General features: G+C 49.8%; 9 protein-coding genes across 9 annotated transcripts; 3 read left to right on the top strand and 6 right to left on the bottom strand.

Annotated features, from left to right (window-relative positions):
* Positions 1–4,059: 4,059 nt before the first annotated feature.
* On the bottom strand, positions 4,060–6,477 carry BO79DRAFT_248282 (THO complex subunit THO1/HPR1; the record flags this gene model as incomplete). Its single annotated transcript, XM_025685704.1, has 7 exons — positions 6,198–6,477; positions 6,030–6,108; positions 5,859–5,977; positions 5,115–5,801; positions 4,912–5,061; positions 4,543–4,856; positions 4,060–4,492 (listed from the first exon to the last, which is right to left on the bottom strand). The coding sequence occupies exons 1-7, from the start codon at positions 6,435–6,437 to the stop codon at positions 4,060–4,062; spliced, it is 2,022 nt and encodes a 673-aa protein (XP_025535140.1). The 5' UTR covers positions 6,438–6,477.
* A 247-nt stretch (positions 6,478–6,724) lies between these two features.
* BO79DRAFT_203133 (RNA helicase aquarius) lies at positions 6,725–11,359 on the top strand (the record flags this gene model as incomplete). The annotated part of the gene is made up of 4 exons (XM_025681695.1): positions 6,725–6,960; positions 7,025–7,125; positions 7,180–10,650; positions 10,718–11,359. 4 exons carry the CDS (start codon positions 6,725–6,727, stop codon positions 11,170–11,172), a joined length of 4,263 nt encoding a protein of 1,420 aa, XP_025535139.1. The 3' UTR covers positions 11,173–11,359.
* Positions 11,360–11,457: 98 nt separating this feature from the next.
* BO79DRAFT_248280 (PaaI family thioesterase) lies at positions 11,458–12,810 on the bottom strand. The gene is made up of 10 exons (XM_025685703.1): positions 12,766–12,810; positions 12,653–12,693; positions 12,555–12,567; positions 12,327–12,392; positions 12,236–12,278; positions 12,094–12,165; positions 11,994–12,040; positions 11,891–11,909; positions 11,759–11,837; positions 11,458–11,689 (listed from the first exon to the last, which is right to left on the bottom strand). Exons 1-10 carry the CDS (start codon positions 12,790–12,792, stop codon positions 11,608–11,610), a joined length of 489 nt encoding a protein of 162 aa, XP_025535138.1. The 5' UTR covers positions 12,793–12,810; the 3' UTR covers positions 11,458–11,607.
* A 261-nt stretch (positions 12,811–13,071) lies between these two features.
* BO79DRAFT_248279 (TFIIH/NER complex subunit TFB2) lies at positions 13,072–14,863 on the top strand (the record flags this gene model as incomplete). The annotated part of the gene is made up of 3 exons (XM_025685702.1): positions 13,072–13,198; positions 13,257–13,344; positions 13,412–14,863. The coding sequence occupies 3 exons, from the start codon at positions 13,072–13,074 to the stop codon at positions 14,631–14,633; spliced, it is 1,437 nt and encodes a 478-aa protein (XP_025535137.1). The 3' UTR covers positions 14,634–14,863.
* A 153-nt stretch (positions 14,864–15,016) lies between these two features.
* On the bottom strand, positions 15,017–15,763 carry BO79DRAFT_275822 (uncharacterized protein; the record flags this gene model as incomplete). Its single annotated transcript, XM_025687700.1, has 2 exons — positions 15,017–15,054; positions 15,163–15,763. The coding sequence occupies 2 exons, from the start codon at positions 15,761–15,763 to the stop codon at positions 15,017–15,019; spliced, it is 639 nt and encodes a 212-aa protein (XP_025535136.1).
* An 887-nt stretch (positions 15,764–16,650) lies between these two features.
* On the bottom strand, positions 16,651–20,595 carry BO79DRAFT_275820 (fibronectin type III domain protein; the record flags this gene model as incomplete). Its single annotated transcript, XM_025687699.1, has 10 exons — positions 16,651–18,061; positions 18,121–18,792; positions 18,868–19,140; positions 19,209–19,333; positions 19,394–19,465; positions 19,548–19,617; positions 19,673–19,693; positions 19,746–20,007; positions 20,079–20,150; positions 20,331–20,595. The coding sequence occupies 10 exons, from the start codon at positions 20,593–20,595 to the stop codon at positions 16,651–16,653; spliced, it is 3,243 nt and encodes a 1,080-aa protein (XP_025535135.1).
* Positions 20,596–22,378: 1,783 nt separating this feature from the next.
* Positions 22,379–23,233, top strand: BO79DRAFT_158776 (uncharacterized protein; the record flags this gene model as incomplete). The annotated part of the gene is made up of 2 exons (XM_025678919.1): positions 22,379–22,705; positions 22,748–23,233. 2 exons carry the CDS (start codon positions 22,379–22,381, stop codon positions 23,231–23,233), a joined length of 813 nt encoding a protein of 270 aa, XP_025535134.1.
* A 252-nt stretch (positions 23,234–23,485) lies between these two features.
* BO79DRAFT_275817 (uncharacterized protein) lies at positions 23,486–24,919 on the bottom strand (the record flags this gene model as incomplete). The annotated part of the gene is made up of 1 exon (XM_025687698.1): positions 23,486–24,919. The coding sequence occupies one exon, from the start codon at positions 24,917–24,919 to the stop codon at positions 23,486–23,488; it is 1,434 nt and encodes a 477-aa protein (XP_025535133.1).
* A 476-nt stretch (positions 24,920–25,395) lies between these two features.
* On the bottom strand, positions 25,396–26,646 carry BO79DRAFT_275815 (uncharacterized protein; the record flags this gene model as incomplete). The annotated part of the gene is made up of 1 exon (XM_025687697.1): positions 25,396–26,646. The coding sequence occupies one exon, from the start codon at positions 26,644–26,646 to the stop codon at positions 25,396–25,398; it is 1,251 nt and encodes a 416-aa protein (XP_025535132.1).
* Between the last annotated feature and the right edge of the window lie 67 nt (positions 26,647–26,713).

Here is a 26,713-nt window from a genome sequence, read left to right as displayed (position 1 = left end):
ATTTGGTGGAGGGGATTTTATCTACAGTCCTGAGTAGACAGGTTCCTATCTGGGAGTACGGAGTACGCCGGAGTTTTTTGATACATCGACATCTGCAAGGCGTGCATGATGCATTCATGAATCAGAACCAGTGCTGAACTGGTCGCAATGATAGGTCAAAGCTGAGAGGATAACATTTGGTGTGGTAGCCAATTAGATGCTTGGGATGTTGAAAAAAACAAATTCGAAAGAGCTATTCTTCTTAACATTAATCAATGTCCAAGAAATCCAATCTTTTGGGACCCAACGAAGCGGGGGCGAAAGGGAAATGAGCAGAAGCGAGCTAGGGAACAATAATAGGGCTGTATTGAAACCAGAAAACCAAAAGATTGGTGTGCTTGTCATGAGTAAGTATATACTACGTACCTACGCACTACGCAGTACTACGTAGACATCTGGCAGCAAGTGTATCAGGTCCTGCTTTGGTTCAAACGGGGAACACGGCATAATGCGATGCCTCCTCCCCTGACTCTGGGAATATAGAACGACGGACTATGAACTGACGCAAATGAAACTGAAAGACCCAGACAAATGAATAAGATCCCGTGCGACGGTTGCCCGATGGATAAGTTTTTACGCCTGGAAGGCAGCGTTTACTCCTGCTTTCGTAGGCATCGACTAAAAAGCAGGCTGTGTGGAAAGAGTGCGTCGTCGTGTTTCAACCCCAACCTTAGATAGGAAAGACCGAGGTTTAGGGATCCAGAGTGTAATTTCTTCTTTCTCTCGGAGCTCGCTTGAGAGTTCGGCCGCAAACCAAAGCATCATCAAATCTGGCTTGTTCATGACGATGATTCGGTCGGCTGGGTCTGCATCATGCATTGCTCTCTCTCCGAAAATTCGCTTTCCATCTCTAAATTCTCAGTCAACCGTGGCCCTTTTTTTCTTACTGGCTTAACTGCAAAGGACCGATCTGCTGGACCCTCAGCTCCTGCTGGCTGGATAGTGGATCCCTCGCGCGTCTGCGATCTCGGGGCCCTATTATTCACAGTAGACTAGGCATTCGAATGAGCATCTCGGGAAAGACCTGGTGTGGATAATCCATGGCATGATCCTTCAGCTCAGCACGGGAGCCGCCACCCACTGCGGTAGCGAAAGGTTGAGACTGGAGGAGGGAAGAAGAGGGCCATCGTGGGCAGTGGATCGAAGCTCCAGAAGAGGATCCAGCTGAGCCCGTCTCTGAGCCATGAGTCTTTTCGCCCTTTTTTCGACGTGTAGCAAGTTGGCAACGGTGCGGGGAAAGAAGATCCCAAAGCAAATCGCGGCCGATCGAGCGAACCCGAGTGGATGCGAAGAGATTGGGGAGGACCAACTTTAATTTCTCTCTTAAGGCTTTTCAAGTCATAAGAAACGCCATCGCGGGCCCCTTCAATTTTACCTGGAGCACCGACAAGGCTTTTCCCGAAATCACGGGAGTTTAATAAACGATCATATTATTATTGCCATCGATCGTTAAGGATGGGCGCCCAGATGGAACGGAAGGAGAGGATGAGCAGAATGCAGATAACTAGACTAGTCTCCTCCTCTGGCTTGGGGCTAATGACCTTTCTAGGAACGGCGGTGGATAAGCGCCAATGCCTTCCATTACGCAAGCTCCGCGGGGGCGGCCGTCAACAAGTTTCGAATACCACGCACAAATTAAATTAACTTAAGACATTGTATCGGCTGGTGTGGATAGGAACGGCTGGCTGGGTTGGCTGGTTCACCATGCTCAATCTTCTCATGGTAGTCAGTCATTTTCCGAGGTCCCAAAGTGCAAACAATGGCATTCACTAAACCACAATGATGATGATGGCAGCAGTTCAAGAGCGAGTAGGAGACACAACCAACAATTACAATAATAAACAAACAATTCTCAAGGACAATTGCATGACTCGGGTCGCTACCGGGATCCATATCCTAGTCTAATCGAGCCAGGTTCCGGAAGTCATCCATACTTTTTCCATGGCTCCAGCGCCTCTGGTCCGTGCGGGTCATCATCGGCTTTAACATGAAACATCGTTTACAACGGGATTCCATGGGTCCGTTCAAGCGCCTTTCTTGGACATCTCACTGTCTTCGATGATTCCATGTGCCCAATTCCTCTCAAGCTCCCTTCCACCCCTGAGCCATTCACGTATTGGACTTGCAATCTAGTACGGAGATAGATGGTACTCATATTAATGAAGACTTCATCCACACAAGGTCAGAAAAGGGGGCTGAAAAGGGGAAGCATAGGAAAATGGCAGTGAAACCGAAAGACACTGAATGAACACTACGTACGATCGGTAACGATGTCATGAATATGAAATCATGACTCTCAGGGCCGTGATCCGGTCAGTCAATTGACGTCTATGCTTTAGCCATCATCGATCTGGCAGCTCGCACTCGGTAGAACCAGATCCTTGATCCCGGCAAGCCAAGCAGCGGTTATTTTGCTTTATCCGATCATCATCAGTCGGGGTCATCTACTAGTCACTACTCGGTAACTATCTAATGTGTCGGAGCTGCTGGGTTACTACGGTATTGCACCGGCCACAAGTACGCTATTTACCCAGTAGTTGCACATCGATCACGACCACTTCTCTACTAGTCTATACTACACTAGGCAATAAACATACTTCGCCTGGCCTGTGGATGTCCCTGGGGGTCTGACTGAAAAACAAAAATGATCGGCCTCGCGATCCGTCCAGAAGGACCCTGACGACAAGTCATACATTTGGCCCTTCCCCCCGACTGGGCCTCCTCTAATTTAACTAATTGGAGCCAAATGGATAGGTCGTCTTGACACTTGATTGCATTATTGCTCTTTGAAACTTAAGGCAATATTCTATATGCGCGCACTGGCCCCAGCCATGGCACTGCAATCTCGCATGACAGGTTTTTCTCGGGGAAAAGCCCAACTCAATCCGCGAACCCACAGCGCTGTCAAGCCGTCGTGCGAGTGCCCTCCTCCTGTCCCGAACAACAGGACCGAGCTTGATGAGATTATGCAGGAACTCCCCAGTGCAATTAAAGTTGCTGATCAAGGAGGGTTTTGTCCCCTCATAGCTTAAAGCTTTGGGTCACAATCGACTAAAGGGGTTCTTTCATTATTCAGTACGCTGACTATCCTGATCACCCGAAGACCACCCGATGTGGCCACTTGCAGTCGTGCACAAAATTTTGCACACGCTCTTACTCGAGAACGTCAGAGGGATCCCCCAGTCGCGCCTGCGGTGGATGCCCGGTGACCTTCAATTTCCGGTGGACGACGCTATCATGCAGTCCACAGCTTCCCACCTCTTCTTTACCCCCTCCCCTTAATATCCTGGTCGGTGCTGTGCAACACTTCCACCCATCAACGTATCTAGAACACCCCTGAACTCTGAAGAATGCAAACAGCAAAGAGGGGGGTGAAGGGGGCTATGCTGTGGCCCCGCATGCAGACACAGAAAGGAGGGGCAGGAAAAGACAGCAGAAACAAGAAAGGAAAAGTATGCGCGAAGGCCAACCATAGACGGATGCTATCCTCGTTGTCGCCACAGACTAGGAGGAATATCTCGAAAAAGGATAGGGTGGAAGTTGGGACCGCTGCCTATGAGTGGCTGCTGATGGTCGCGACCAAGTAGGCCCTTGGTGTCCCCTAGTAGAATGACGAAGTCAAGACGGTTGCATGCCAGCCTCAGGACCAGGCGCCGCAGGAGGCCAATCAATCTGACCATCATCCCCGCCGTAATCTCCCAGTTAACTCCCTCGTGACTACCACCGCCTTCTTTCCATCCACCTGATCGCGCCGTTCATGGCCTCCTACTTCTCTCAGACTGGCACTAGGCCAAAGCAATGCAAACGCACTGGCTAAACCTGCAGTGGCTCAGGCAGCCAAGGTGCCTGCAAGGCATCTCTTTTAGTGTTGTGATTCGGTTGCATATACCCAGGACTACCATGGATCACTAACTGCATTGGATCCAACGCAGGACCGTATGTGACCGATCGTCAGAAAGCGTCAGTCAAAAGCCAATCATAATCATGTTCATTGCCCCGGTCACCTCTATTCATAGAGCGCTAAGTGGCGTTGTTCACATCGTTTGGTTGTTCTGGGGCAGCTGCTTCCACCGAATTAGCTGGAGTCTGTTCGGTGGCAATAGCGGAGTTTTCGTTTTCAGCGCTGGAAGCTCCAGGCTCTTGCCCATGCCCAGTGGACTCGCTTCCCGCTGGTGGCTTCTCTGAGGCTTGAGGTGTTCCTTCTAGAGCCTGCGGTGTACCGTCTGACTGCTGGGGGGTTTCGAACAGAATCTTCAGGTTTTTGCCGTCCTCAATTTTCTCAAACTCAGCAAGTTTGCTTTTCGCGGACAGCCGTAGTATGCGCCAGGTTTTGCTCGATTTTGACCGTATGGCGTAGTCTCTATCCTCCTTCGTCTGTGCGGTGTCGATATCTAACTCGTCGTCCATGATTCCCATCATCAAGGAATCAGCAGCAGGAACGGAGAATCTTACGCTGCGTCAGCCCATAGCTAGCGGATAATTCTACGGTTCGGGGACACCTACCTTTCCGGATCCTTGAGTCTTTCCAGCCCTGCCAGCGATTCACCTTCAGAGAGAAACTTCAGATCAAGTGACCCCATAGGAGAGGTACGGAGGCGCTTGTTTGCATAGACCTTTGTGGCATGCTCACGAGCGCCTAGGTATTCCGATACAGAAACGGGCGGCCTCTCGATCAACGGACAACCTTCTGCTTTCCAGCGCACCCAATTCTTGTCCCTTGAAAGAACGGTATCTACCATACGATAGTAAAATTTACCACCGATACCTTCCTGAAGATATTCCTCGATCGCCTTCCTCATCTTGACAGCCCATTTGGCCTGATATCGTTAGCAATCATCTTAAACGACGGAACATCACACAACAGAGCCTTACATCATCATCATTCAACACAAAGCCGTAAAGGACAGACTTGTTGGTCAAATCAGCTAGCTTGGCTTTTGCCTTTGGCGTAAGAGAAAGCATGAAATCAAGAAGGATGAGAGCCTGGACAAGAACATGTCTCCTGAAGGCCGTGTCATTGACCTACGATAATGTATTAGTGGACGGTTCGAAAGACCTGAACTAACATCGCGTACCTCGAGGTCGAACAAGTCTCTGCTTGTCAGGTACTTAGGATTGAAGCTGCTCGCAATTTCCTGTCCATCGGTAGTCCGCTTCCGCTTGGTGGACTTTCGAATCTCCTCCGACATCTTGCTGTTGCTCGAGTTCTCGAGGTCTGTGTCCACATTCCTAAAAGCAGAGAGGGTCGCTGCCAGCCCGGTCTTGAATTTGGCAAAATGTTGAGGGTCAAACGTCTTGGTCGGGGCAGAGAAGTAGGCCTGCAGGCCCCAGAATATGGGATACAGATCATCAAGATCCACGCCCTTATCCTGAGATTCATCTTTACTGCTAGAAACGACCACTCGTGGAGTCTTAGGAGGTTCTTGCGCGGGTGTATGGGATTCGCTCGCAGATGTTGTTTGAGCTTCACTGTCCTCCTTCAGGCCTTCGGTTGTTGTTGGCGCCTCTGGTTCATCTGTCATCTCCACATCCGGATCGGCGACATCCTTTGCGGCGGCCTTGGTAAGTTCATCATAAGTAGTAACATTATCCGTATGGTATTCACCCCGAAGGTTGACAGCACTCTTATCACCGAGGGGGAAGCTTTGGAAGAGGAAGATGAAGACGCGCCCGCAGAAGACTGTATCTTCAGCCCGTGAAAGCCTGCGTAGTAGCTCGTTGCAGGAGCGTAGGATGATTAGACTCTTTTGCTTGAAGTGTTTCTGCGGCGATGTCAACAGATGCGACGAAAAAGACAATGGCTCAACCAGCGAACCTACCTTAGTATTCCGCTCTCTTCGTGATTCTAGATAATCAAACACCTTCCGACAGCCGTCAATAGTTTGGCTGTCAAGTAACTCCTCGATCAGCCAGAAGATTAGGCCGGGTTCACACTGCTCTGCGAAGATGTCAGGGCAACATTCATAACCACAATTCCACCAGGAACTGACCATTATCCGAGAATATTGAGATTATATCGAGTAGGTTCCATATGCGGATAAACGAAGGGTCTTCGATCGAGGTAGAAGCCTGCGGGTCAATTCCTGATTAGCCATGCTCTTGCTTCCGCGACGTTGTTGTAGGAACCGGGGTTTGAGTGTTGGGAGGGGATATCATACAAGAAGACTGTAGAACTTCTCCCGGAATGCGATTTCTACAGCAGCAAACTGAGTCTGCTGGCTGAGACCTTCTGCCAACTGTTCGTCGTCTCCATGGATGAGCCAGATTGAATCGCCCAGCTGCGATTCCGTCAGAGGGGGTTCGATGTGATTGTCCGGTTTGGCACGTTCTGCGCGATTTAGGAGATCGTCAATCAGCCTCCTGTAGGCGTGGATCGCGCCGACATCAACGTCCGCCATGCTGAAAGCTAGAGGACTGGATGATAAGTCGTTGCGAGCGTAGAGAGGTAAAAGGAGGATCGAGTGTTAAAGAGGGAAAGGGAAGAAAGCAAGCAAGCAGGCAAGCAGCTGCGGCTCTGCGGGTTCTAGCCGCCGGAGGTTTAACTAAGGAAACGACTAACAGTATCGACCGACACGCGCGCGCCAGAAGCTTTCCCAATCCCGCCGCCCGCCACGGACCACTTGCGCAGATAAATCGGATCCGCGCCCCCGGAGTCCCTTCAAGTAATCCTCCCCAACGTCTCGGAATGGGCCTACAAACTCGTCAGGCAATGGCGCAGGGCCTTGACTCCAGACCGACTGTGGAGGACTTCCGCGAAGACAGCGCATGGGTGCGGTTAGCCAAATCCCACTGGCTGGACGGTTCCAAGGCCCGCAAAGTCAAGCAGGATGTTCTTAAAAAGGATCTCTGGGATCCCCTCGAGGCTGAGAATTTCAGCTTCCGGTCGCTTCTGACGCTAGAGAATCTCAATATTCTCGAAAAGTGCGCATCTCCCGCAATGCTTCTTCGGACTTCCCCTCGTCGACAATGCCTAACTCGCGAATAGATTTCTTTGGCCGACCTACACGGAAGATGCCTCGAACTACCATGTGCTCCTGCTTGCCTTGATTGTGAGCGTCAAGCAGCGGGAACATTTACCGATATGGGGTAAGTGAATGGTTTGCACTACTGGGACGATTTGAATTGCTGATGAAGGATCAGATATCTTCTCCGATCGACCGGCGGATTTCTCCAACCTTTTCCACCGTATCCTTTCAATGAGCGTCGATCCATCCCTCGGAACTTCTTCCCGATTGTCGATAGTTTCTTTCATCATTAGCGCCTTCCAGTCCGTCGAGAATCCGTTGATACGCAAAGAATGTGCACCACTGGTCTCGATCTCCATCTGGCACAACCTATCGAGCGAGGAGGCAAGAGATCGCCTACTGGCGAGGAGTTCGGGACTGAAAAAAGCATGGAGAGCCGCAGGGAAACGGTACGATGCAGGAGATGACGCAGGAAAGGCCAAGATGCGCTTTGAGCGATCGTGGCTATACACCATGCTTTTGGATTTCTTCCGGAGATTGAATGGGCCCGAAAGAGAGCAGGCGGATAATCTGCGGTACTGTGAACGACTTCTTGAATTCCTTGTGGATCTAGAAAGCCAGCCTCCTACCAGGCGCTATGTGAACACGCTCTTGAAAGACCTCAACTTCCTGTCCGTCATCCGCCTGTCGCAACTATACCGCTCTGCAGACAGCGCGCTGTTCCGTGATCTATGTGGTCTTCTGGAGCATTTCAGCGCATTTGCAATTGATGACTTCACCGGGGAAGCTCTGTCACCCCAGGCTATCTACGATGCCCACTGCCAGGAGTTAGCACGTCTGCAAAGAACCTCTATGAAGTACTTCAAGGACAAGTTGATGATTTTGGCTCTTTCCAATTACGGATCGATTGAACAACGCTCTGAACTAGAAGGCCAATTAGCTACCTTGGAGGAATCTGAGCTTCGACATTTGTGCTCGCATCTTGGTTTCCGTACAGACTATCCGAAACAGTCTCAAATAACGCCGGATCGTCATCTGTACATGGAGGTTCTCTTGTCTTTTTATGAAAAGAAGACGACATTCCAGGAAGCTGCCTCCCAGCTCAGCATTGTTCCCACCGAGGAAAATCTCTACGACCCTACTTTGCTCCGCAACGAGACATACGATGGATCCAGGCCACTTGCGATTCCTAAGCTAAACCTTCAGTATCTTAGCACCGGTGACTTCTTGTGGCGCTCCTTCTTGCTCTATCGGTCAGAGGCATTCTTCCAAATCCGCAAGGATATGGAGTCGATCGTCAAACGCATGCAACCTCGTGCAAGCCGGGACGGCAAGACATTGAACTTCGACGGTTTCTCAAGGATGGCCATCCCCATCACGAAGCCTGCCATCATCGAAGTGGCACCTCCCAAGGTCGGTTCGGCAAAACCTGCATTCGTCAGGGCTGAAATAGCTATCGAAGTAGGTAGACTGGCCGACCACATCCGAATGGAGTGGGAATCCCTTCGCCCAGATGATGTGGTTTTCTTGTTGGCTGTGCAGTCAGATGATGCAGGAAAGCCCGGCTTCCGAGAGCCTGAGACCCCCGGCCTGAAGTATCTTAGAACAGCAGAGGTTGTGCAAGTACTTGATGAGAACGGTCGTCCATTGCGCGAGCCTGTGTCAGGCCAAGCGAACGGGCACAGATATAGGCCGCGTGTGCGGAAGTTACTGGTCAACTTGGACTCTGCTGCCTTCAAAGCAGACAAAGACGGCCTTACGCGAGGAAAGCCGGATGTATACCCGTTGATCAACGTGGTAGCCAGACGGAAGGGGCGAGAGAATAACTTCAAGTCCATTCTTGAGACGATGCAGAAACTCATTGTCTCGGATATCACCCTTCCCTCCTGGATTCAGGATATCTTCTTGGGTTACGGAGATCCAGCTGGTGCTCAATACACACAACTGCCTAACCGATTGAGGTCAGTTGATTTCCGGGACACATTCTTGGATTGGCAGCATCTCGTTGAGAGCTTGCCCGGTTCAACAATAGAACCATCCAAGGAGGAAGCATCAAGCTTTGGTCCCCCGTACGTAGTTGAGTACGTTGAAGAACCTTCTAAGACACCTTCGGCGGAAACGTCGAAGAAGCGACGGAGGGAACAGGCCGAGAGAGAAGCAGGACCCAAATCTCTTCGCGTCTCGACATACAAGCCACCCAACCCAGGCCCGTATCCAATTGACGCGCCCAAACTTAATACCGTTCGATTCACCCCAGCGCAGGTGGAGGCCATTGCTTCTGGCACTCAACCAGGGCTGACCGTTATCGTCGGGCCTCCTGGAACAGGGAAAACGGATGTTGCGACGCAGATCATCAATAACATCTATCATGATTTCCCCAATGAACGCACGCTACTTATTGCGCACAGCAATCAAGCACTGAACCAGCTTTTCCAGAAGATTGTCGCGTTGGACATTGACGAACGTCATCTTCTCCGTCTCGGTCATGGTGAAGAGGAGCTGGAGACCGAAACCAGCTACAGCAAGTACGGACGCGTGGAATCTTTCCTTGAGAATCGCAATCACTTCCTCGGCGAGGTCATTCGGCTAGCAGCATCCATTGGAGCACAAGGTGCCCATGGCAATTCGTGCGAAACTGCCGGATATTTCAACACAGTCTACATCCAACCTGCGTGGGCCAAGTTCTGGGATCAGGCTCGCAGTGAAAGCGCTTCGACCGAAGAGATCATCTCGGCCTTCCCGTTCCATACATACTTTGCCAATGCGCCTCAACCTGTCTTTGATGCGACAGCGACAAAGGAGACACTCCTTGACGTGGCTGAGGGATGCCAGCGGCACATTGACAAAATCTTCTCCGAGCTGGAAGACATCCGTCCATTCGAAATCCTGCGTCAGCCCAAGGATAAGGCCAACTATCTACTTGTGAAGGAGGCAAGAATTATCGCAATGACATCAACGCATGCTGCCATGCGTCGCCAGGAAATCGCCGATCTCGGCTTCCACTATGACAATGTGATCATGGAAGAGGCGGCTCAGATCACGGAGATCGAGAGCTTCATCCCCGCTGCTCTGCAGAACATGAAGAATGGCGAACTTCCTCTGAAGCGAGTAGTCCTTTGCGGTGACCACCTCCAGAATTCTCCCATCATTCAGAACATGGCTTTCCGACAATACGCCCATTTTGAGCAAAGTCTGTTCCTCCGGTTGGTGAGGCTGGGCGTTCCTGTAATCACACTGGACCAGCAGGGCCGCGCGAGACCCAGCATTGCGGAACTCTTCCGGTGGCGTTATCAGCAACTTGGAAACCTGCCTGCCGTTGAGACGGCGCCAGCGTTCAAGCAAGCCAACTCCGGTTTCCAGTACGAATATCAATTTATCAACGTGCCTGACTACCAGGGCACCGGTGAACGTGAACCTACTCCCCACTTCATCCAGAATCTGGGAGAGGCCGAGTATGCCGTTGCCATCTACCAGTACATGCGCCTCCTTGGATACCCAGCCTCCAAGATATCCATCCTTGCCACGTATGCAGGCCAAACGGCATTGATCAAGGATGTCTTGAATCACCGCTGTGCCAAGAACGGACTATTTGGCATGCCCAAGATCGTCACGACGGTGGACAAGTATCAAGGTGAACAAAACGACTGTAAGTTTTTCCACGGAGACAACCCGCCCCGTACAAGGAGACCTTACTGATTTGTACCTCAACCCAGACGTTATTCTTTCCCTCACCCGAACCCGCACCGTCGGCTACCTCCGTGACGTCCGTCGTCTGACCGTTGCACTCTCCCGTGCCCGTCTTGGTCTGTACATCCTCGGTCGTCGCGAGGTCTTCGAGTCATGCTACGAGCTCAAGCCCGCGTTCGACCTACTCTTCCAGCGCCCAGACAAGCTCATGCTTGCCCCCGGTGAGATGTTCCCGTCTGCGCGCTCCCTGGACGACGAAGTCCAGGGCACTCCGATGGAAAGCGTCGAACATCTCGGCCAGTACGTTTTCGAGATGACCCAGGCAAAGCTCAAGGCCATGGGTGGAGAAACCGCTGTTAACAACGAGATGGATGTGGGAGGCGATGAGGAGGTTGTTATGGATGAGGATGAAGTCATGCTTGGGGCTGGGGAGGAGGGCGATGATGATCCTTTGCACGAACATACTTTCACTGAAGCGTGATTTGTTTCTTGTTTTTCTTGTTGTTTCTCTCCTGGCCCGGTCATTCCGTATGTGTGTATGCATGCTACATGCTCTTCTTTTTTACTATTGAGAACCCCGATTTTTATCTATTCCTGAGGAAAAAGTCATATATGAATGGACTTGGATGGCTGGGCTTTTATTTGAATGACTGAATGGTTGTGATGAGGCTTCTTTCTATTTCTTTGCTACTTCGTGTGCGTCGGTAGATTTGCCTGGTAGCAGGATTAGTATTACTATAGAAGAAGAGCCTGTAGAATTGGCTATGTAGTTCCGCTTTATATACATAAAAAATCTCTATACTCCATTCTAATCCATGTGCTCTATCGTGCCCAGCCGAAGAAGAGGCCAGTGTTTACTATATTAGCAAACAATAAGCTCGCCTAAGCAAACGCACCAGACATGCGTAATGACTACCTAAGATGATGAGGACTCGGACTCAAGCTTCTTGATCTCCTCAACAATATTTTGGGGGTCTTTCCACGCAAGAGCGACAAACCTGATAAAATATTAGTACATCAATGCCTTCTGTGAGTGAAGAGACATATGTTTGTATGCGAATACTGACTTGGTGTGGCTTCCCCTGGCGAAAACTTCACCCTTAGTGTTGGCGAATTTAATCGATGTGTATGCAAGGGTCTTGCCAACTGCAGATGACTGTAAGTATATGCAGCCTTTCAAGTGGGTTCAGGAAACGTACATTTGTCACAGCTGACTTCCTGTTACACATGCAGCGGGTTAGCCTGTACATGCTTTTCCTTCTTTTGGTCATGACTACGAAAAGAGAGGGCATTAAAACATACCGCTAGGATCTTGTCTCCTACTTTGCCACCAGAGCTGAGGTACGTCACTGTATGATTTGTTAGAAGTCTTCGGGTAAAGTAGGAGTTGCTGTCTGCTCACCATTCAGGTCGGTCGAGACACCGGTCGCGAACAGACCACGGGAAGCGACAGCTAGGGAGCCACCAAGGTCCACTTTGTGTCATTGGGTGTTAGCAGAGGCGTTTTCAGTGAGAGACGGTGTTTGCATGTGTGTGTGGCCTACCCATGCTCGCAATGGTGCCGCCATGGAGGATGTTCAGGCGGTTCTGGTTATTGTCAGTCACCAAGTAAACAGTGTCAGGATTCTGGCTTACCGTGTGCTCCTTCTTAATATCGAGCTCAAAATTGACCAACCCAGGTTTGGCAGCAGTCACACGAAGCTGGGCGCGATAGGAATCATTGTTAGTATAGAATTCCGAAGCATTTAGCCGGTATCAACGGGTGTCCCCGGGACCGATTTGGAGTGAAGCCTCAGCTGAACATGAATCCATTGAGGATAATTCTGGATGCCGCTGGTTGTGTCATCCCGGCATAAAACTTACATTGTCTAGCAGACTAGATCAACAATTCCATTGAGGTCCAGTCAGTAAGCTGAACCCAGAACAGGCAATGAATAAAGCAGTCTGCTTCTATGACTTACCGAGGCTCTAGCCCCGAATTAGCCCGAAAGGACTCCCAAACCTGCAAATATATATTGTTAGTACAGGTATAATTTCTCAGTGTAGTATAACACTAGGTAGGTAACTAACTCACAGAGCGGACAAAACGCAAGGCAGTCATTTTTTCACGGAAATGAAATTGGGGCAGAGGTGAGAGGGCAGCTTCTTACAAAGTAGATAGATAGATAGATAGATGATTGTTTAAAGTGAGATCATCGCGGCGGCCGATTGATTGCGCTTGGGGCGTGTTTGGCGCACCGGAGCAGCTCCGCTTTGGGGCCGATCGTCTCCAACTTTCAAATCCCAGGCGTTGGTTGGTTTCTTCTTTCTTTGGCTTCAGCTACAACGCCCCATTTCTTTCCCGCCGCATCATGCTGCAGCGGTGACTCCTGCAGACAAGATGGCTGCCGCACCATCTTCTCGTCCCTTTGAATACCTCGAAAGCCTTGCTGGCACCGTCTTTTACAAACTTTACCAGCAGCCATCGACGGCTCTCGCCATTTTCAGGCGCATGCTGCCTGATCTGGGTATGTGTCGCATGTGCATTTACCATCCCAGTGCTTTATCAACTGACTGCATGACTAGCAAAATGCTTTGTCATGGCACTTCTCTACCTGAAGGATCCGCTCCCCGCGGCGGATCTGGAGGCTTGGGTTAAATCAGAAAGCTTGAAGTAAGTGCTGGGCAAGCACCCTGGAAGGGTCTCCGCGGTGATTGTGGTTAACGCGAGCCTCACACAGAGAACGCGACAATGCGCTCTCCATCCTAGGGAGACTGCATATCCTATCCAACACTGTCACAGCGGATAACGTCCGCGCCTACAAAGTCACCGACCCGTTCGCCACCTCTTTGCGACATGCCCTCACCGGCGCCGACCAGACACAATCATTTGGCGTCCTCTCACACGTGCCTGCTGGCTCAGAAGTCTCAATATCCGATCTCGATGAATATGCGCGACGACAGTGGGAAGGAGTGCTGGGATACATGGTCGGTACCGGAGGCATGGGAGCTCCCCAAGTGACCCTCAGCAAAGGCGTGAAGGAGCTCCTGCAGGCGGGTCATCTGGTTGAGATCCGAGATCGTCGTGTCGAAATCACCCAGGATGGTTTCGCCTTTGTCCTGCAAGACGTCAGCACGCAGGTGTGGCACATATTGATTCTCTACGTCGAGAGCGCCAGCGCCATCAAGATGGACAGTGTCGAGGTCCTCTCATTCGTGTTTCTCCTCAGCAGTCTCGAACTCGGAAAATCATACGAAAAGAATCACCTCAGTTCGAAACAACTGCGCATGCTGACCGACCTTGCCGACTTTGGTATCGTCTATCAAGAATCGCCCGATGCACCGCGTTTCTACCCCACCCGTCTTGCAACGACGCTCACATCCGACTCCAGCGCCTTGAGCAACCCGCTCTTGGGCTCCCTCTCCGGTCCTGCCGGCGAAGCCTCCAGCAAAGCGGGCACGGGCTTCATTATCATCGAAACCAACTACCGTGTATACGCATACACCTCATCCCCCCTACAGATCTCCCTGATTGCTTTGTTCACCACCCTGAAATACCGCTTCCCTAACCTCATCACCGGCAAAATCACTCGCCAGTCCGTTCGCCGGGCCGTCGAGATGGGCATCACCGCCGACCAAATCATCTCCTATCTCTCTACTCACGCCCATCCGCAAATGCGCAAGCACAATGTCTCCCGCTCGACGTCGAACCAAGCCGGAATTCCCCCATCAGTCCTCCCGCCCACCGTGGTGGACCAGATTCGTCTCTGGCAGCTGGAGCGGGACCGTGTCAAGGCTACGTCCGGATTCCTATTCAAGGACTTTGTCAGTCTGGCAGAATACGAGGCCCCATGCCGGTATGCTGAGGAGATTGGTGTTCTGGCATGGAAGTCGGATCGCAAACGCATGTTCTTTGTGACGAGGCATGAACAAGTGGCTGCGTTCCTAAGGAGCCGCAAATAAAGATGAGGGTTCATCAACCCCCACTTAAAAGGTGTTGGCTGAAATGGTTTGACGGGGCTGAAAAAGGAATATACTATTATAGCAAAGTTATGGCTTCTTGCGTTGCATAGAGGTACGGCAGCTCGGCGTTCTGGCTTCTCGGGACATTCTTATGAAACTGATGATATATAACCCACCCAATTCGGAGAAATGCGATTGTGAGGTGGGGTCTTACAAAATGTATAATAGCTGGGAAAATCAAAATAGAAGAAAAGAAAGTGTGATATTTAAATGAAATAGACAAGGATCATTAATAGTGATATGATGGTAACTATCTGTCCGTCCCTAGCACAAATGCAGCAAGTCCACCTCGCATCATATATACTAATACACAATTCTCAACCTCACGGCCTCTCCACCAACAACGGACTAAACAACCCAACTCTACAACTAGGTCACTGCTCCCTAAAATGCTGACCACAAGGTCCATGAGCCTTTTCAAACGCCAACCCAAACGCCCTATAACTCCGCTTCGCGTCTTCCGTCTTACACGCATCCTCCAGCATCATGAACGCCCTCCTAAATCTCCCCGTCACGCCCCTATCCAACCCAGCAAGAGCCACTGCCCGCTGAGAATACCCATGCCTTGACACAGTCAGCGAGAACACACTTGGCGGGCGAATTCCTGTCACGGGATCCGTCGCATTGAATAAGTCTGCGTAAAGTATGGCGTTGAGAACAGTCACGAGTCGTCCAAGCCAGTAGGCGTATGATTGGGCTCCATATATCGGTTCGAGGCGTGTACGTGGTGGTGCGGGCTGTTCTATAGTGGTGGATGTTGAGGTTCTTTGGGGGAGTCGTGTTGGGATGGGGGAGTCGAGACGGTGACGTGGGAGTGGTCGTGCTAGTTGCTCGGGCCGTGGTGGTGGAAGGGTTCTTCTTCTGCTTCCTCTGCTGGACGCTGGGTGAGGGACGATAGGTCTTGGGAGGTGTGAAGGAAACGGGGTCGGACGGCGCGTGGTGGTGGAGGTGGGAGTGGTGTCTGGGTTGGAATGAGCTTGAGGTCGGGGGGTGGTGCTTGTGCTTGTGCTTGGGGCTTCTCTTTCTCTTTCTCTTTCGTGTTGGTCTTCGCCTTCGGCTCGAGGTTGCATTTCTGATAGTATATATCTTATAGTTGTGTATGTTTGGTTGGCGGTGGAGGTGTAGCTTTTGGAGGTATTGGGGATAGGAATACTTGAATTGAATATGGTTTTTGATGGTTCTGGTGATTATCTGGGTCATAGTGATACTGTTGAGTGAGAGGAGTTCATTTTCTGGTTGATTAATTATTATTTGATGCCGTACTCCTGGTCAAGGAACGTGTTGTGTTTGGGCTATCTTGCCCTGTGAACGAACCACGGATCGATCAGTAAACCTTTATCACCCGAAGTGAAGAAGGACTACAGTCACTCTCACCTGCCCTTTTAGTGTCAGCACAGAGAATATGTTTGCTCGTTTGTTTGTTTCTCTATCACATCGTTGGTCAGTGGTCTTGCTGGTAATGGAAAGAATAAATGGTTCTGAGATTTGTTGGCTCGGATATATTCGATATCAAATGGTGGTGTGAGAATTCGAAAGATGGAGCGAGGAGGTAGCGTGGGTATATCACTGGAGCATGGCACACTTACATGTAGATGCAATGGGTGCAATTAATCCCATTGTCTCAATTAATAGTGTGTTCATTGTCAATTGCTGTTTCGAAAACAACCAACAATAGAAGACTGGATTGAGGTGAATGAATATAGCAAAACTCCAGGTGATGCACTCTTACGAGCTGGTTGTGGGCCATTGACTTGACACTTTCCTGAGTACTAGGAAGCAGCTATTCACCAAATGTTGGCTATTGTCACAATTGATACGTGCCTGCCTAGCCTGGCACTATTTGAAGTGTTCAATTCATAAATATCCACAGTATAAGGTAGAACATCAAAAGTCAATTGTATGTAAATCTATATGCTGCATGTATTCAAGCAAATCCTATTATACCAACTCCGGCTTTTCAAACGTCTATCGCGTTTACTCCAGAATCCCGATTATCACATCCATAATAGTAATCTACGCTGACCAGACAGCCATTCCCAAAGTGCTTGCTGCCACACTTTTTGCATCCGCCAATCTTGCGGATATCTTGATAGGCCTCCCACATCTCATCGCCGGTAATTGTACAGTCCTTTCCGTTCTCGTCCTTGCCACGGATCTTCACCGAGCAGCCGAACTGCTCCCAATTGGCCCAGCAGTTACCAGACAGCGCGAGGGCCTCTGCGTTGGCAGTATAGAGTGTCGAACCACGATTCATCTGGTTGACAGCCTTGTCGCACCACTTGACATTCAAAGTACTGCATAGCGTCGCGCCTTTACAATCGTACGGTGAATTGCCCGTGCAGTAGGCTCCGCTGCTGAGGGTGGCATCGTCCCAGGTACTGGGGCATGGGTGGAAGACATTGGTCAGGGGTCCATATCCCTGTGCCTCAACGACAAAGTAATTCGTGTCGACAGTATCAGATCCGATGGGAAGCTCCCACGTCCAGGTGTAGCCACTCCGAGAGACGGGGACAGTGCCCATCGAGGTCCACGCCCAGGGGTAATTGGTCTGTCCGGCCGGCAATTCGGCACCACTGTATTTGAACAGAGTTCCACTCTCAACCATGTAGTGTGTGCAAATGTAATTGCCGAGATTGTAGTTGATGGGCCACGCCGGCATCTCGCAGGCGGTGTCCGGGTCGGTTAAGAAGACGCGTTGGAAAGCAAAGGGAATTAGGATATCGGCCTGGACCGTAGTTTTTGTAGCGGTCGAGCTGCTCTTCACGTTGGTGACGGGCTGGTTGTCCGGCAACTCAAGCGTCGTTGCCTCGACCGAGTTTGAATCACCCGACGCGCTCCCCCCAGACCCGATAGCCTTCACGGTGAAGGTAGTGGAGGTACCGTGATCGATGTTGCCGATGGTAACCTTGGTCATGCTGCCTGGTAGACGGGCCACTTCTTTCCCATTCTGATAGATTGAGTACGCATAGGGAGCAGGTGAGCTAGTTCCCCAGCTCAGACTCACGGAGGAGTAATCTGAGGCGGTCACTGCTAATGAACTGGGAGCAGATGCAGACTGGCCGTTCTTTTCATACGCGGTGGGACTGGAAATGGCCGGCTTGCCACCTTCAAGGGCGCTCATGATGACCTGCATGTAGTCATCATCAGGGAGGGTATCGTACGGATTGGGGAGGTTGTCGTTGGTGATATGGATCAGGCCAGCTCCGCGCTCCAGGGCCAGCTCTGCAACCTTGCCCACACTGTCTGAGGGGACATTGTAGATAATATGCCAGAGCTTCCGCGGATCGCTAGGTATCCAGTCAGGGTTAGGTGAGTAGTTGTTCATGTATGTATCGTAGCTGTTCTCGAAAGTCATGAGTGTGTCGGCGCTGTTGACCAGTGTTAGCGAAATCTTCTTAAATATCAAGCAAGGGTATATACTACATACCTATGCTCGAAGCATTGTGGCATTGTAGCCCCGGGATTGAGGACGGTAAAGGCGCCCGGGTGCATGCGCTTCGTATAGTCAGTAATAAAGCGATACAGATCTGAATATACATTGTCGTCGCCGCATTGGTTCCACCCTTCGTCAAAGAATATACCGCCAATCATGCCAGGGTATAACGTGTACCACAAGTCGACATCGGTCTGGATCTGTGAGACCCAGTCGGCCAGACCGCTCGAACCCAGTCGAGTCTGGAATTGATCCTGGCTCAGGCCAAGATATCCTGTGCGCACATAGCCGAGAACTCGTTTACCCGCTGCATTGGCCCGGGAGATGACCTTCTCCCAATCCTCATCCACAGTCGTATCCGGTCCGTTGAGGACGTTTGCAACCAGAACGGTCACCTTGTCGGATGGGTAGTCGATCATCCGAGTCCATGCAGTGGGATCAGATAATGGATTGATGTACGATGCCAAAGCAATCTGTTGGCCTCCTGCATCCATTGATTCGTCATCGTCGACGTCTGCAGGTGTCCAAGGGCATGAGTCGAAAGTGAATTTCTCTGGAATTTCTGGATACCCATTGTCCAACTCATTCTTGTTGGTCATCTCATAGACGACTAAATTGGCAATAAGCTCATGAAGCTGAATTTGGGGATGGAAAACACGTCCATATCTGAATGAGAAGTTGATTCGGTTGTCAGTATTCCATCAACAACACGTTCCACGAACAAGGCGAAGAGCTTCTTACCCGTCTGGCAGCACATTCGGAACTTCGATATCAGAAGATTCGGACACAGCACTGAGAGATAGTTTCGACTCCACAAGAGTCATATCAGTAGTATCGTCGGACACCGAGGTCTGTTTGGAAAACTGAGCGTCCGGATCGAGGAGTTTGGTAATCTCCGCATATTCATTCACAGACCCCTCAAACGTTCCCTCTAGGGGACGGTCTTGGCTTCGTTTGTGAGGATTAGAGCCGAGGGGATCCCATGTGTTTAGCTCGTAGAACATTAGACCCTCTCTGTATGTCATGTCAGTCTACCCGATGGCTAGGCTATTTTCCATTCATGGTGGACTTTGAGCACCCACCTTGTGTTGCTATCTGACGTCGATTCATCGACACCGGCCTCACAAAATCGGCCGTTGAAATAGCCAACATAAGAGTCATAATCGACAAATTTGACCTGCGCGCCAGCTCTTTCTACTGCAGACGACTGCAGAAATAGAAAATTAGCATCAGCTTTACCCGACAAGGGGTGGGTGGAAAAACAAACAATCTTCTCATTGACGGAGTCCACAAGATCATTCATTGTTTTGCGATGAGCACTTGTCAGTGTCTCTGTATCCTGAAATAGGTTGTACAGATTCTGTCATGGGCAATCAGTATCTCTCTGGCTATTACTGGAGAAAATATCGGGTTTCACTCACATGAATCCAGGTTGACCAGCTAACCTTATCGCACGCAGGTGATAGATCTTCGGCCCAGAATTTGGCATAACTGCATCACGCTTCTTAGTGACTGCTGGGGACGATGAAACAACATGGCATCTTACCCAGTGTAGTAGATCATACCACTGCCTTACAGTTAGAATCAAGCTTCTGAATTAGGTTATTGCTGGTACTCACTTTGATCCTAGCTTTTTCTTTGCCGCCGCAATGACGTTGTCCAAGCTCTTGCTGAAGGCATCCCCATTAATGAGACGATTTGTATGTTCCAACTGCCCATCGCAGCCACGGGCCAATGCATCCCAATCGATATCCGCCATCCAACCATATTCCAAGTTGGCAAGAGCAGCGGCCTTGGCTACTAAGACCTGGGTGGGGTTCAATACGGCCCATTGATAAATGCACTGATTCAGGATGTTGGAGAGTTCAGCATCGTTACCGCCTAGGGCAATATAGATGTTAGTTGGATGTGCAGAAAGAAAAGGGAGATAGATAGACGACGTCTGGCCATACCGGCTGATAGCAAGATGACTTGCTGGTCCCCATTGAGATTAGGGATCTGGTCGTTGATGACATCGGAGATGACTGCACCAGAGCAAGATTCGAATTGAAAGGTTCTTGTTGCTGGATCTCCCAGACGTTCATCATTATTAACAAGAACAGGATACGCCTGATCATAACGACTGCAAGCCCAATCTGTGTATTTTTGACAGACCCATCAGTTCACGGTTCGAAAACAGCTTTGAAATCAAGGAACCAACTTACTACTCTTCGAGTTGAGCGCTTCGCCAATATTTCCAAGTCGACTTCCAGCACCTATTCCGGCCGAATAGGAGTCGCCGATAGCAGCCAGCTTTGTTATGTGAGAAAGTTCGGCCGGATCAAATTCGTCTGTACTTCTTATGCCCATCAAGTGTGCAGATGGCATGCTTGCATTTCCACGCAGTTCCCAGGGTGCAAGAGGACTTGCAATAACGCAACTGCCGATGGTAGCAATGGCCGCTAGGCCATGCCATGGTTGCGTGCGCATTGCAGATAAAGAAGCTAGGCAGGGTAGGGGGTGGGAAAGAAGAAAAGAAAAGAAGAAGAAAAGAAACTTCACAGATATTCAAACTATTTAAAACTTACAAAGGGCATAAAGGAACTTCTAATAACTCATTACATGGGCCATGACCTAGTCGAGTTGTATGGTGCGCTGGTGAACTTTCACATCCCATCTTCTACCACGAGAGGAAGACCACTCTTCTACGGTGCTGTCCTCACATCTTGGAAGGTCTGGCGAGATATACTGAGGAGCCAAAGGTCCACCGGCCGTATAGTGCAGTGTAGTAGTTCGATGGGGTGCTTGGTGGACGATGGACATTGTCATTGTTTCGGTTCACCGATCTCGAAGCTATCAAGCTGGGTTGGTGCTAGCTGCTCAACTGAGACACAACTATATATGAGATTACCAATGGAAAGACATAGTATCAGGTACTCTTGCGGTGCTTGTAAAGTTCATTAGTTCTGTCCACAGACTTTCAGAGATTTCCAACTTGCCAATCTTGTCAGACCTGTCCTTCCTCTTTCTTACCAGGTACTATATAGCATCATCTAATGGCCATGGGAGAAAGCATCGACGATTGTCTAATGCATAGACGCTGTAGATAGGTCAACGAATTTAGTGACAGAGTGCCAAAAAAAATCGTCTGCTATGCCACGGGCCCACTAGACATCAAAAGACCCCCCGAGACCCGCTGAAGCAATCTGTAGGTAGATTAGATAATGGGAAACTTCTTCCGGAGGGTCCAGGGCACGATTCTGCACAATGTATCTAGACATTAGACTGGTTGAATCATGGGAGAGGTATTCCCGAAAAGGACCCGAGATTAAAACCCACATGTGGTGAAAATTTCCGCGACTCTGACAGGGCCGAAGCTTGTGCAGTCCCACTTGATAGCAATTCAGGGTCCACGGACAAGGTAAAACACAGAATCGATAGTTTAATCTAGTTCTTATTGACAGTCCAGTTCCTGAACTAGCGCTGCCCTAGACTCCATGTCCATCCAGCTAATCTCATCGGATGCCAAGGACTGTAATTCCAGCACTACTATCGCGAACTGCCTTAGCGCATAGGGTCCAAGTAACCCCTATCAGACAGTTCTTGATGATCCACCGTCTACAGAAAATACTTATTAGCGTAGGGGAATCTTAAAAGTGGATTTAATATCCCTGCGATATAGTGATTTGTCTCTCCGTTTGTCCTCTCAGAGGCCGTGTCTGGAAGTATCCATTAACCATTACTGGGTTAGCACAGTCAATTATCTCAAGATGAATGGGACCCTTAAGATTGGAGATCAAAGTAGTGACTCAGATTAGGTAACTCTTCATGGTTTCCAATGCCAATCGAGCCTCGGATGTTGAAGCTTTGCGACAAAAGCTACTACCGTATGCCTCGAGTGCTTCTACTCGGCATGGTTACATTATATGGCTTATTCAGTTAACCCTAATCTTCCTCATTTGAGGCTCATCCCTAGATATTCCACTGCCTGGGTCGACCCTGCGCTAGTTTCAACGGGAAATGATCAATTACTACGATATGCGCCAAAGTACAACGCTTCCGAGTAACTCCGCCCTGTATAGCCCCAGCAAGCAAGCTATCGTACATTGCTAGTGTGGAAAAATTTCTGCAAGATTTGATGGCTATGGGGCCTATACTACTGCAGTAGAAGTTAGCCTATTGTAGCGTAGAGATGAGTCTTCTACGATGAGAACAGGCAGGTGTAGCGAAAGTACTGTAGGTGGTTTAAAACTACACGGATTGCTAGAATTCCATGATTAAATGCATTTGTAGATTCAAAGGTTCTGATTCAAAATCCGATTATCATGAAATTTCAAGTAGGAAAACACCTCTCTCACCATCAAGTTTCCTCGTTGACCGAGATACCTCCAAACAGGAAATTAAAAGAGGGATACCAATTCCCCGCCTCTCCCATTTCCTCCTACTCTTCCTCTTCGCATTCAATTCTTTAGTTAACGCAGCCTACGACATCAACGATGGCGAAAAAGACTACGCAAAAGAAGGTGACACAGCCCTAGGCATCAAACTTGACCTCAACTTCGCAAGGACCTGGCCAAACGTGGATCCAAAGGACTCAACGGTCATCCGAAATTGGGTTTTCAGCAGCCATCTCAAGTTCAAGGGACTAGTCAACGATGAGACGAATGGTATCGAGGATGAGCAGCTTTGGCAGATCGCACTCACAGGATACAATGAGATGCAAACAAACCAGGAAGCTTACGGGATCCCTAAGAGGCAGAGAAGCAAAGCTATGACGGTCCTTGCATTCGATCACGAACTCATACTCGCTTCGTCGCAGAAAGGCGAGTCGTTCTCGTATTATTATACGGATACCCCTGTTGCTAAGGCTCTGGAGCGGTGTCAGGTTACTTGGCGGAGGGATTTTGGGAAAGAGTCAATCCATAAAAATGAGGGCAAGTGTGGTGAGGAAATGGCGGCTCATTTGTACTACTTGGTGCATCCGGGCAAGTCTTTAAGTTCCCAAAAGCCAAGGGTTGCTACTATTGTGGGAGGTAAAATGACTGATCCTTGTACGGATAATAAAGGAGTGAGTGGATGCATTATTACCCTTCGGCTCCTTCCTAGAACTCTGTTGGCTGGGTGCTAATCGACCTGTTCATAGGAGAAATTCGGATGCAGCACATTTGTTCAGGAGTACGGCATTGAAGTCGTAGATGCCAACAAAGAGTTCAAAGAGTTCAGTCTGAGTGAGATTGCGGGTGGCATAGAGAAGAGGAGCCAGATCCAGTTATGCTACTCTCCTGATACGAGCAGCAACAGCAAGAAATAAGGATTAATGGTCATAATTTTGGGTGGCTTTGAGCCATGTGACCTAGTGGCCCTGGATGTATGATAAAGTTTACCACTCGCGTTTCCATTCGACTAAGTCGAGGGAGACTCCAGCTTGAGCACCTAGCTCCGTGACTTGGTGCCTCAATTCTGGGGGCCATTCCCCACTGTTTGTCTCTATATAGTCAAACAAGATAGATATTCCACGAAGATGAGGCGTACAGGATCTCCAATCCCTCAGCCATGTCCGAAGCAAGGTCAGAACGGCAGAATCCGTCCATTCATAGATCGGCCAATCACTATTATAATCTCCGTCGTCATTCTGTAGGCCTAACTCGTCCGTAATGGCTAAGAATTCGATATTCCTTGGGACAACATCCTGCAATCTCTTTGTTGTGTCTTCGACAAACCCTACGAGGAATGCCAGGGGAATCCGAAGTCTCTTGAGCTCGTCGAAATTATTGAGGGCATGCAGCGAGCCCTCCATCTTGACAGCGGGATAAAACTGCTCATTGCCTCCAATTGGGGCATCAGCTGTGATTGTTAAATCCGTTATAGTACTTCGAACATGACATAACGCGGCCGCGACCCTCTCAAGATTGACGATAGGCGAAACGAAGTCATCCTCGACGCCATAGTCGTAATACCAGGCCCAGCGAAGGGTTTTGAGGTTTGGCGTGACTGACAGCAAGTCACCGAGATAGGTTTCCCGTACAGCGGTCAAATCAAGCGAGGTAAGATTGGAAGGCTCGGGTAAGTGCGCTGCAGGCCATGTGAATTCATCCGGGTTTTCGACAGTGACGGACATGCTTTGGACGTTCGGAAGATAAAACAATGGTAAGACATTGGCGGTGTTCTCGCTTCTATCTCGGGGGGTCACTTTGGGCTTTGTGCCGTCGTCTCCCACGACGCGGTGGAAAGACACATCCCGGAGATGTTGAAAGGTAGGTAGCCCGTACGTCTTAGGTCTACATAGGGCTGAGTTGAGAACCATCCCGACAAACCGACTTTCTTTAGTGAAAATCGGACCAAGATACAAGCTCCTGAGATTCGAAAGCTGTGCTACCAGAAGGGCAAGAAGAGCATCAATAGTGCCCTGATGTAATTCGCGTATCCAGAGGTCGCTGTAGGGTACTCCAGTTCCCTGGACGAATGCAGTGTATTCGGTCAACTCGGAATTGGAAATGGGAATAGTGTAAAGAGAGCTTGCAATATTCCGACCTCTGATACGCATGCCGTCTAAGTAAACATTTGTGATGTATGCAGCCAAATGTGGCCTGCATGAGATTGTGCGTAAGAGTTGAGTGATCGGGGGAGGCGAAGGAGCTTCCTGCCAAAGCCAGTGGATGTTTTCGTAGAGGAATGGCTCAACTTGAGTGCGCAGCTCTTTATTGACAAGACTAAGCGCACGCAGTTCAGCCAGCGAAAGTAGCTCGAAGACCAAATGTAACACTTCAACTGGGAAGCTCAGGATCCTCGATGCCGTCTTATGTTCGGACGACATTGGGACAAGATTCACGAATATTAAAGAAGACCTGCGACTGTTGTAGGAGAAACTAGAAGATGAGTAGAGAAAACTAACATGAGAAACCTGATGCTCTAGTGAGGTGAAACCCTGAATAATAGCTCCATGCCTGGAACCCTAACTGCTAACTAGATAGATTGATGGAGTGGATGGACTCCACTGCTCACTTGGAAGAGATCCACTCGGCAATCTTCCCTGATTCACTCGATTCATGCCTAAGGCAGGCCATCCATTGCAATCCCTACTTCGTCCCCATCAATGAAATTATTTAGTCTGTATCTATTGGAGGATAGGGAAAGCTAAATATTCGGTTTGCATTGTAATCCATTCATATTAAACCTATCTCATTTGTACCTCCGCTCAATACATGCTTGGAGGCTTCATTGTGCAAGCCGGACAGACCTTACAGCACCTCACAAAGAGAGAGAAGTGGGCGAGTCCATGGAGTTGCTCGGTCAGTTCAATTTTAGGAAAGACTGCGCTGCTGCTTCTCCAGAATGCTTCTCCTCCTTCTTCTCCTTATTCTCATTCTGTGCCCGCAGGTTCTCGAATTTATTCGTTAACCGAACCCGCCTCGGCAGTGCCCTTAGACTCGATCTCGTCAACTCTGCTTCGGATGTGGGCGTTGCATCTGAATGATGATCGCGTGCCTGAATTTGCAAGCCAAGACCAATATTGTCCTCAATCGGTATCAACCGCAAGAACTGCTGGCTGTCTGTGTGGTGCTCTCCTGAGCATGACCGGGGCGCATCTGCTGCATGGGTTCTCATAGGATCTGAGCTTGAGCTTGAGTTTGGATCTGCCTCCATCTCGGCTCTACTATGGAACAACTCCTTCCGGCTCAATACCCGATTTGACGGTCGACCGGTAACCATCACTGGAAGCGACTTGCGGGCATTGTCTGGCTTGCTGCTGCCATGGTCGCGCGTTGAAGCCGGAAGTACATTTGTTCTTCTCAGCTGGACTCGCTCACTGCTGTGGCCTCGCTGCGGGAGTGGTAAGCCTGATGGTTTCTGCTCCGATGCCTTTGTATTGCCATCATGCATGCTGTTGCTTCTGCTGCATACTCCAGGACTATCCTCTGATGAACCGGACTTCAGATCCCCTCCGCCATACCGTTTTCCAGCAGTATGAGGTGCCCCCAAAGAGGAAAGCACACTCCGTCTTCCTTCATGCTGGTACATCTCATGCGAATACAGATTTGACGTCGGTGGCTTGACAGGAGTGGGAAGTCTAGAATAATTGGCATAGTGAGCCTTTTCACCCGTAGCCTGATGAGAGACAGGGAACGAGGTCTCATGCAGGATCAGAGGTTGTCTTTCCTCCTCCTTCTGGGATACGGAGATCAATTCTTCATTGCAGTCTCCAAGATGTCCTTGTCCTTCCTCCTCGGCTTGAGTGGAAGGCTTTCCAGCGTCTGTTGTGTCTGAAGATAGCATCACTGCTCGCTTGATTCGTTCTCCACGTACGGAACGGAGCTTCTTGGTTGGTGTAGATGCTGATGAGCTGGTTCCTGTGGCAGACATTGGTGATTGGGGGGTATTTGGAGGAGGACAGGTCAAATCGTTGATTGTGTCCTGGGTGCGGTTGCTGTGGCTGGCTTCAGTGTTCGTGTTGCCTGAGCGGCTACGTCGACTTTTGAATGCACATTTGAGAACTTGAAGAGAACTGGCAAGAAGGGATCTGCGAGTTACCCGATCAGGCATCATGGATTTAGTACGGCGCTGGATCTTGGGAAGGTGAGAAGAGTGATTCAAGAGTGCTGGAGACCAG

This window comes from Aspergillus costaricaensis, assembly GCF_003184835.1.
Source record: "Aspergillus costaricaensis CBS 115574 unplaced genomic scaffold BO79scaffold_42, whole genome shotgun sequence".
Classification (NCBI taxonomy): domain Eukaryota; kingdom Fungi; phylum Ascomycota; class Eurotiomycetes; order Eurotiales; family Aspergillaceae; genus Aspergillus; species Aspergillus costaricensis.
The sequence above is the reverse complement of the archived record's forward strand: the minus strand, read 5'-3'. Positions and strand labels throughout refer to the sequence as shown.

What these genes read in the sequence shown, in the direction of transcription:
- BO79DRAFT_248280 (XM_025685703.1), bottom strand. Translation starts at nt 12,792, where the DNA reads ATGACTGCCTTGCGTTTTGTCCGCTCT. An exon ending in CGGCACCATTGCGAGCATGG is followed by an intron (nt 12,166 to 12,235) that starts GTAGGCCACACA and finishes AATGACACAAAG; the next exon opens with TGGACCTTGGTGGCTCCCTA. An exon ending in GCCAGGGGAAGCCACACCAA is followed by an intron (nt 11,690 to 11,758) that starts GTCAGTATTCGC and finishes ATATTTTATCAG; the next exon opens with GTTTGTCGCTCTTGCGTGGA.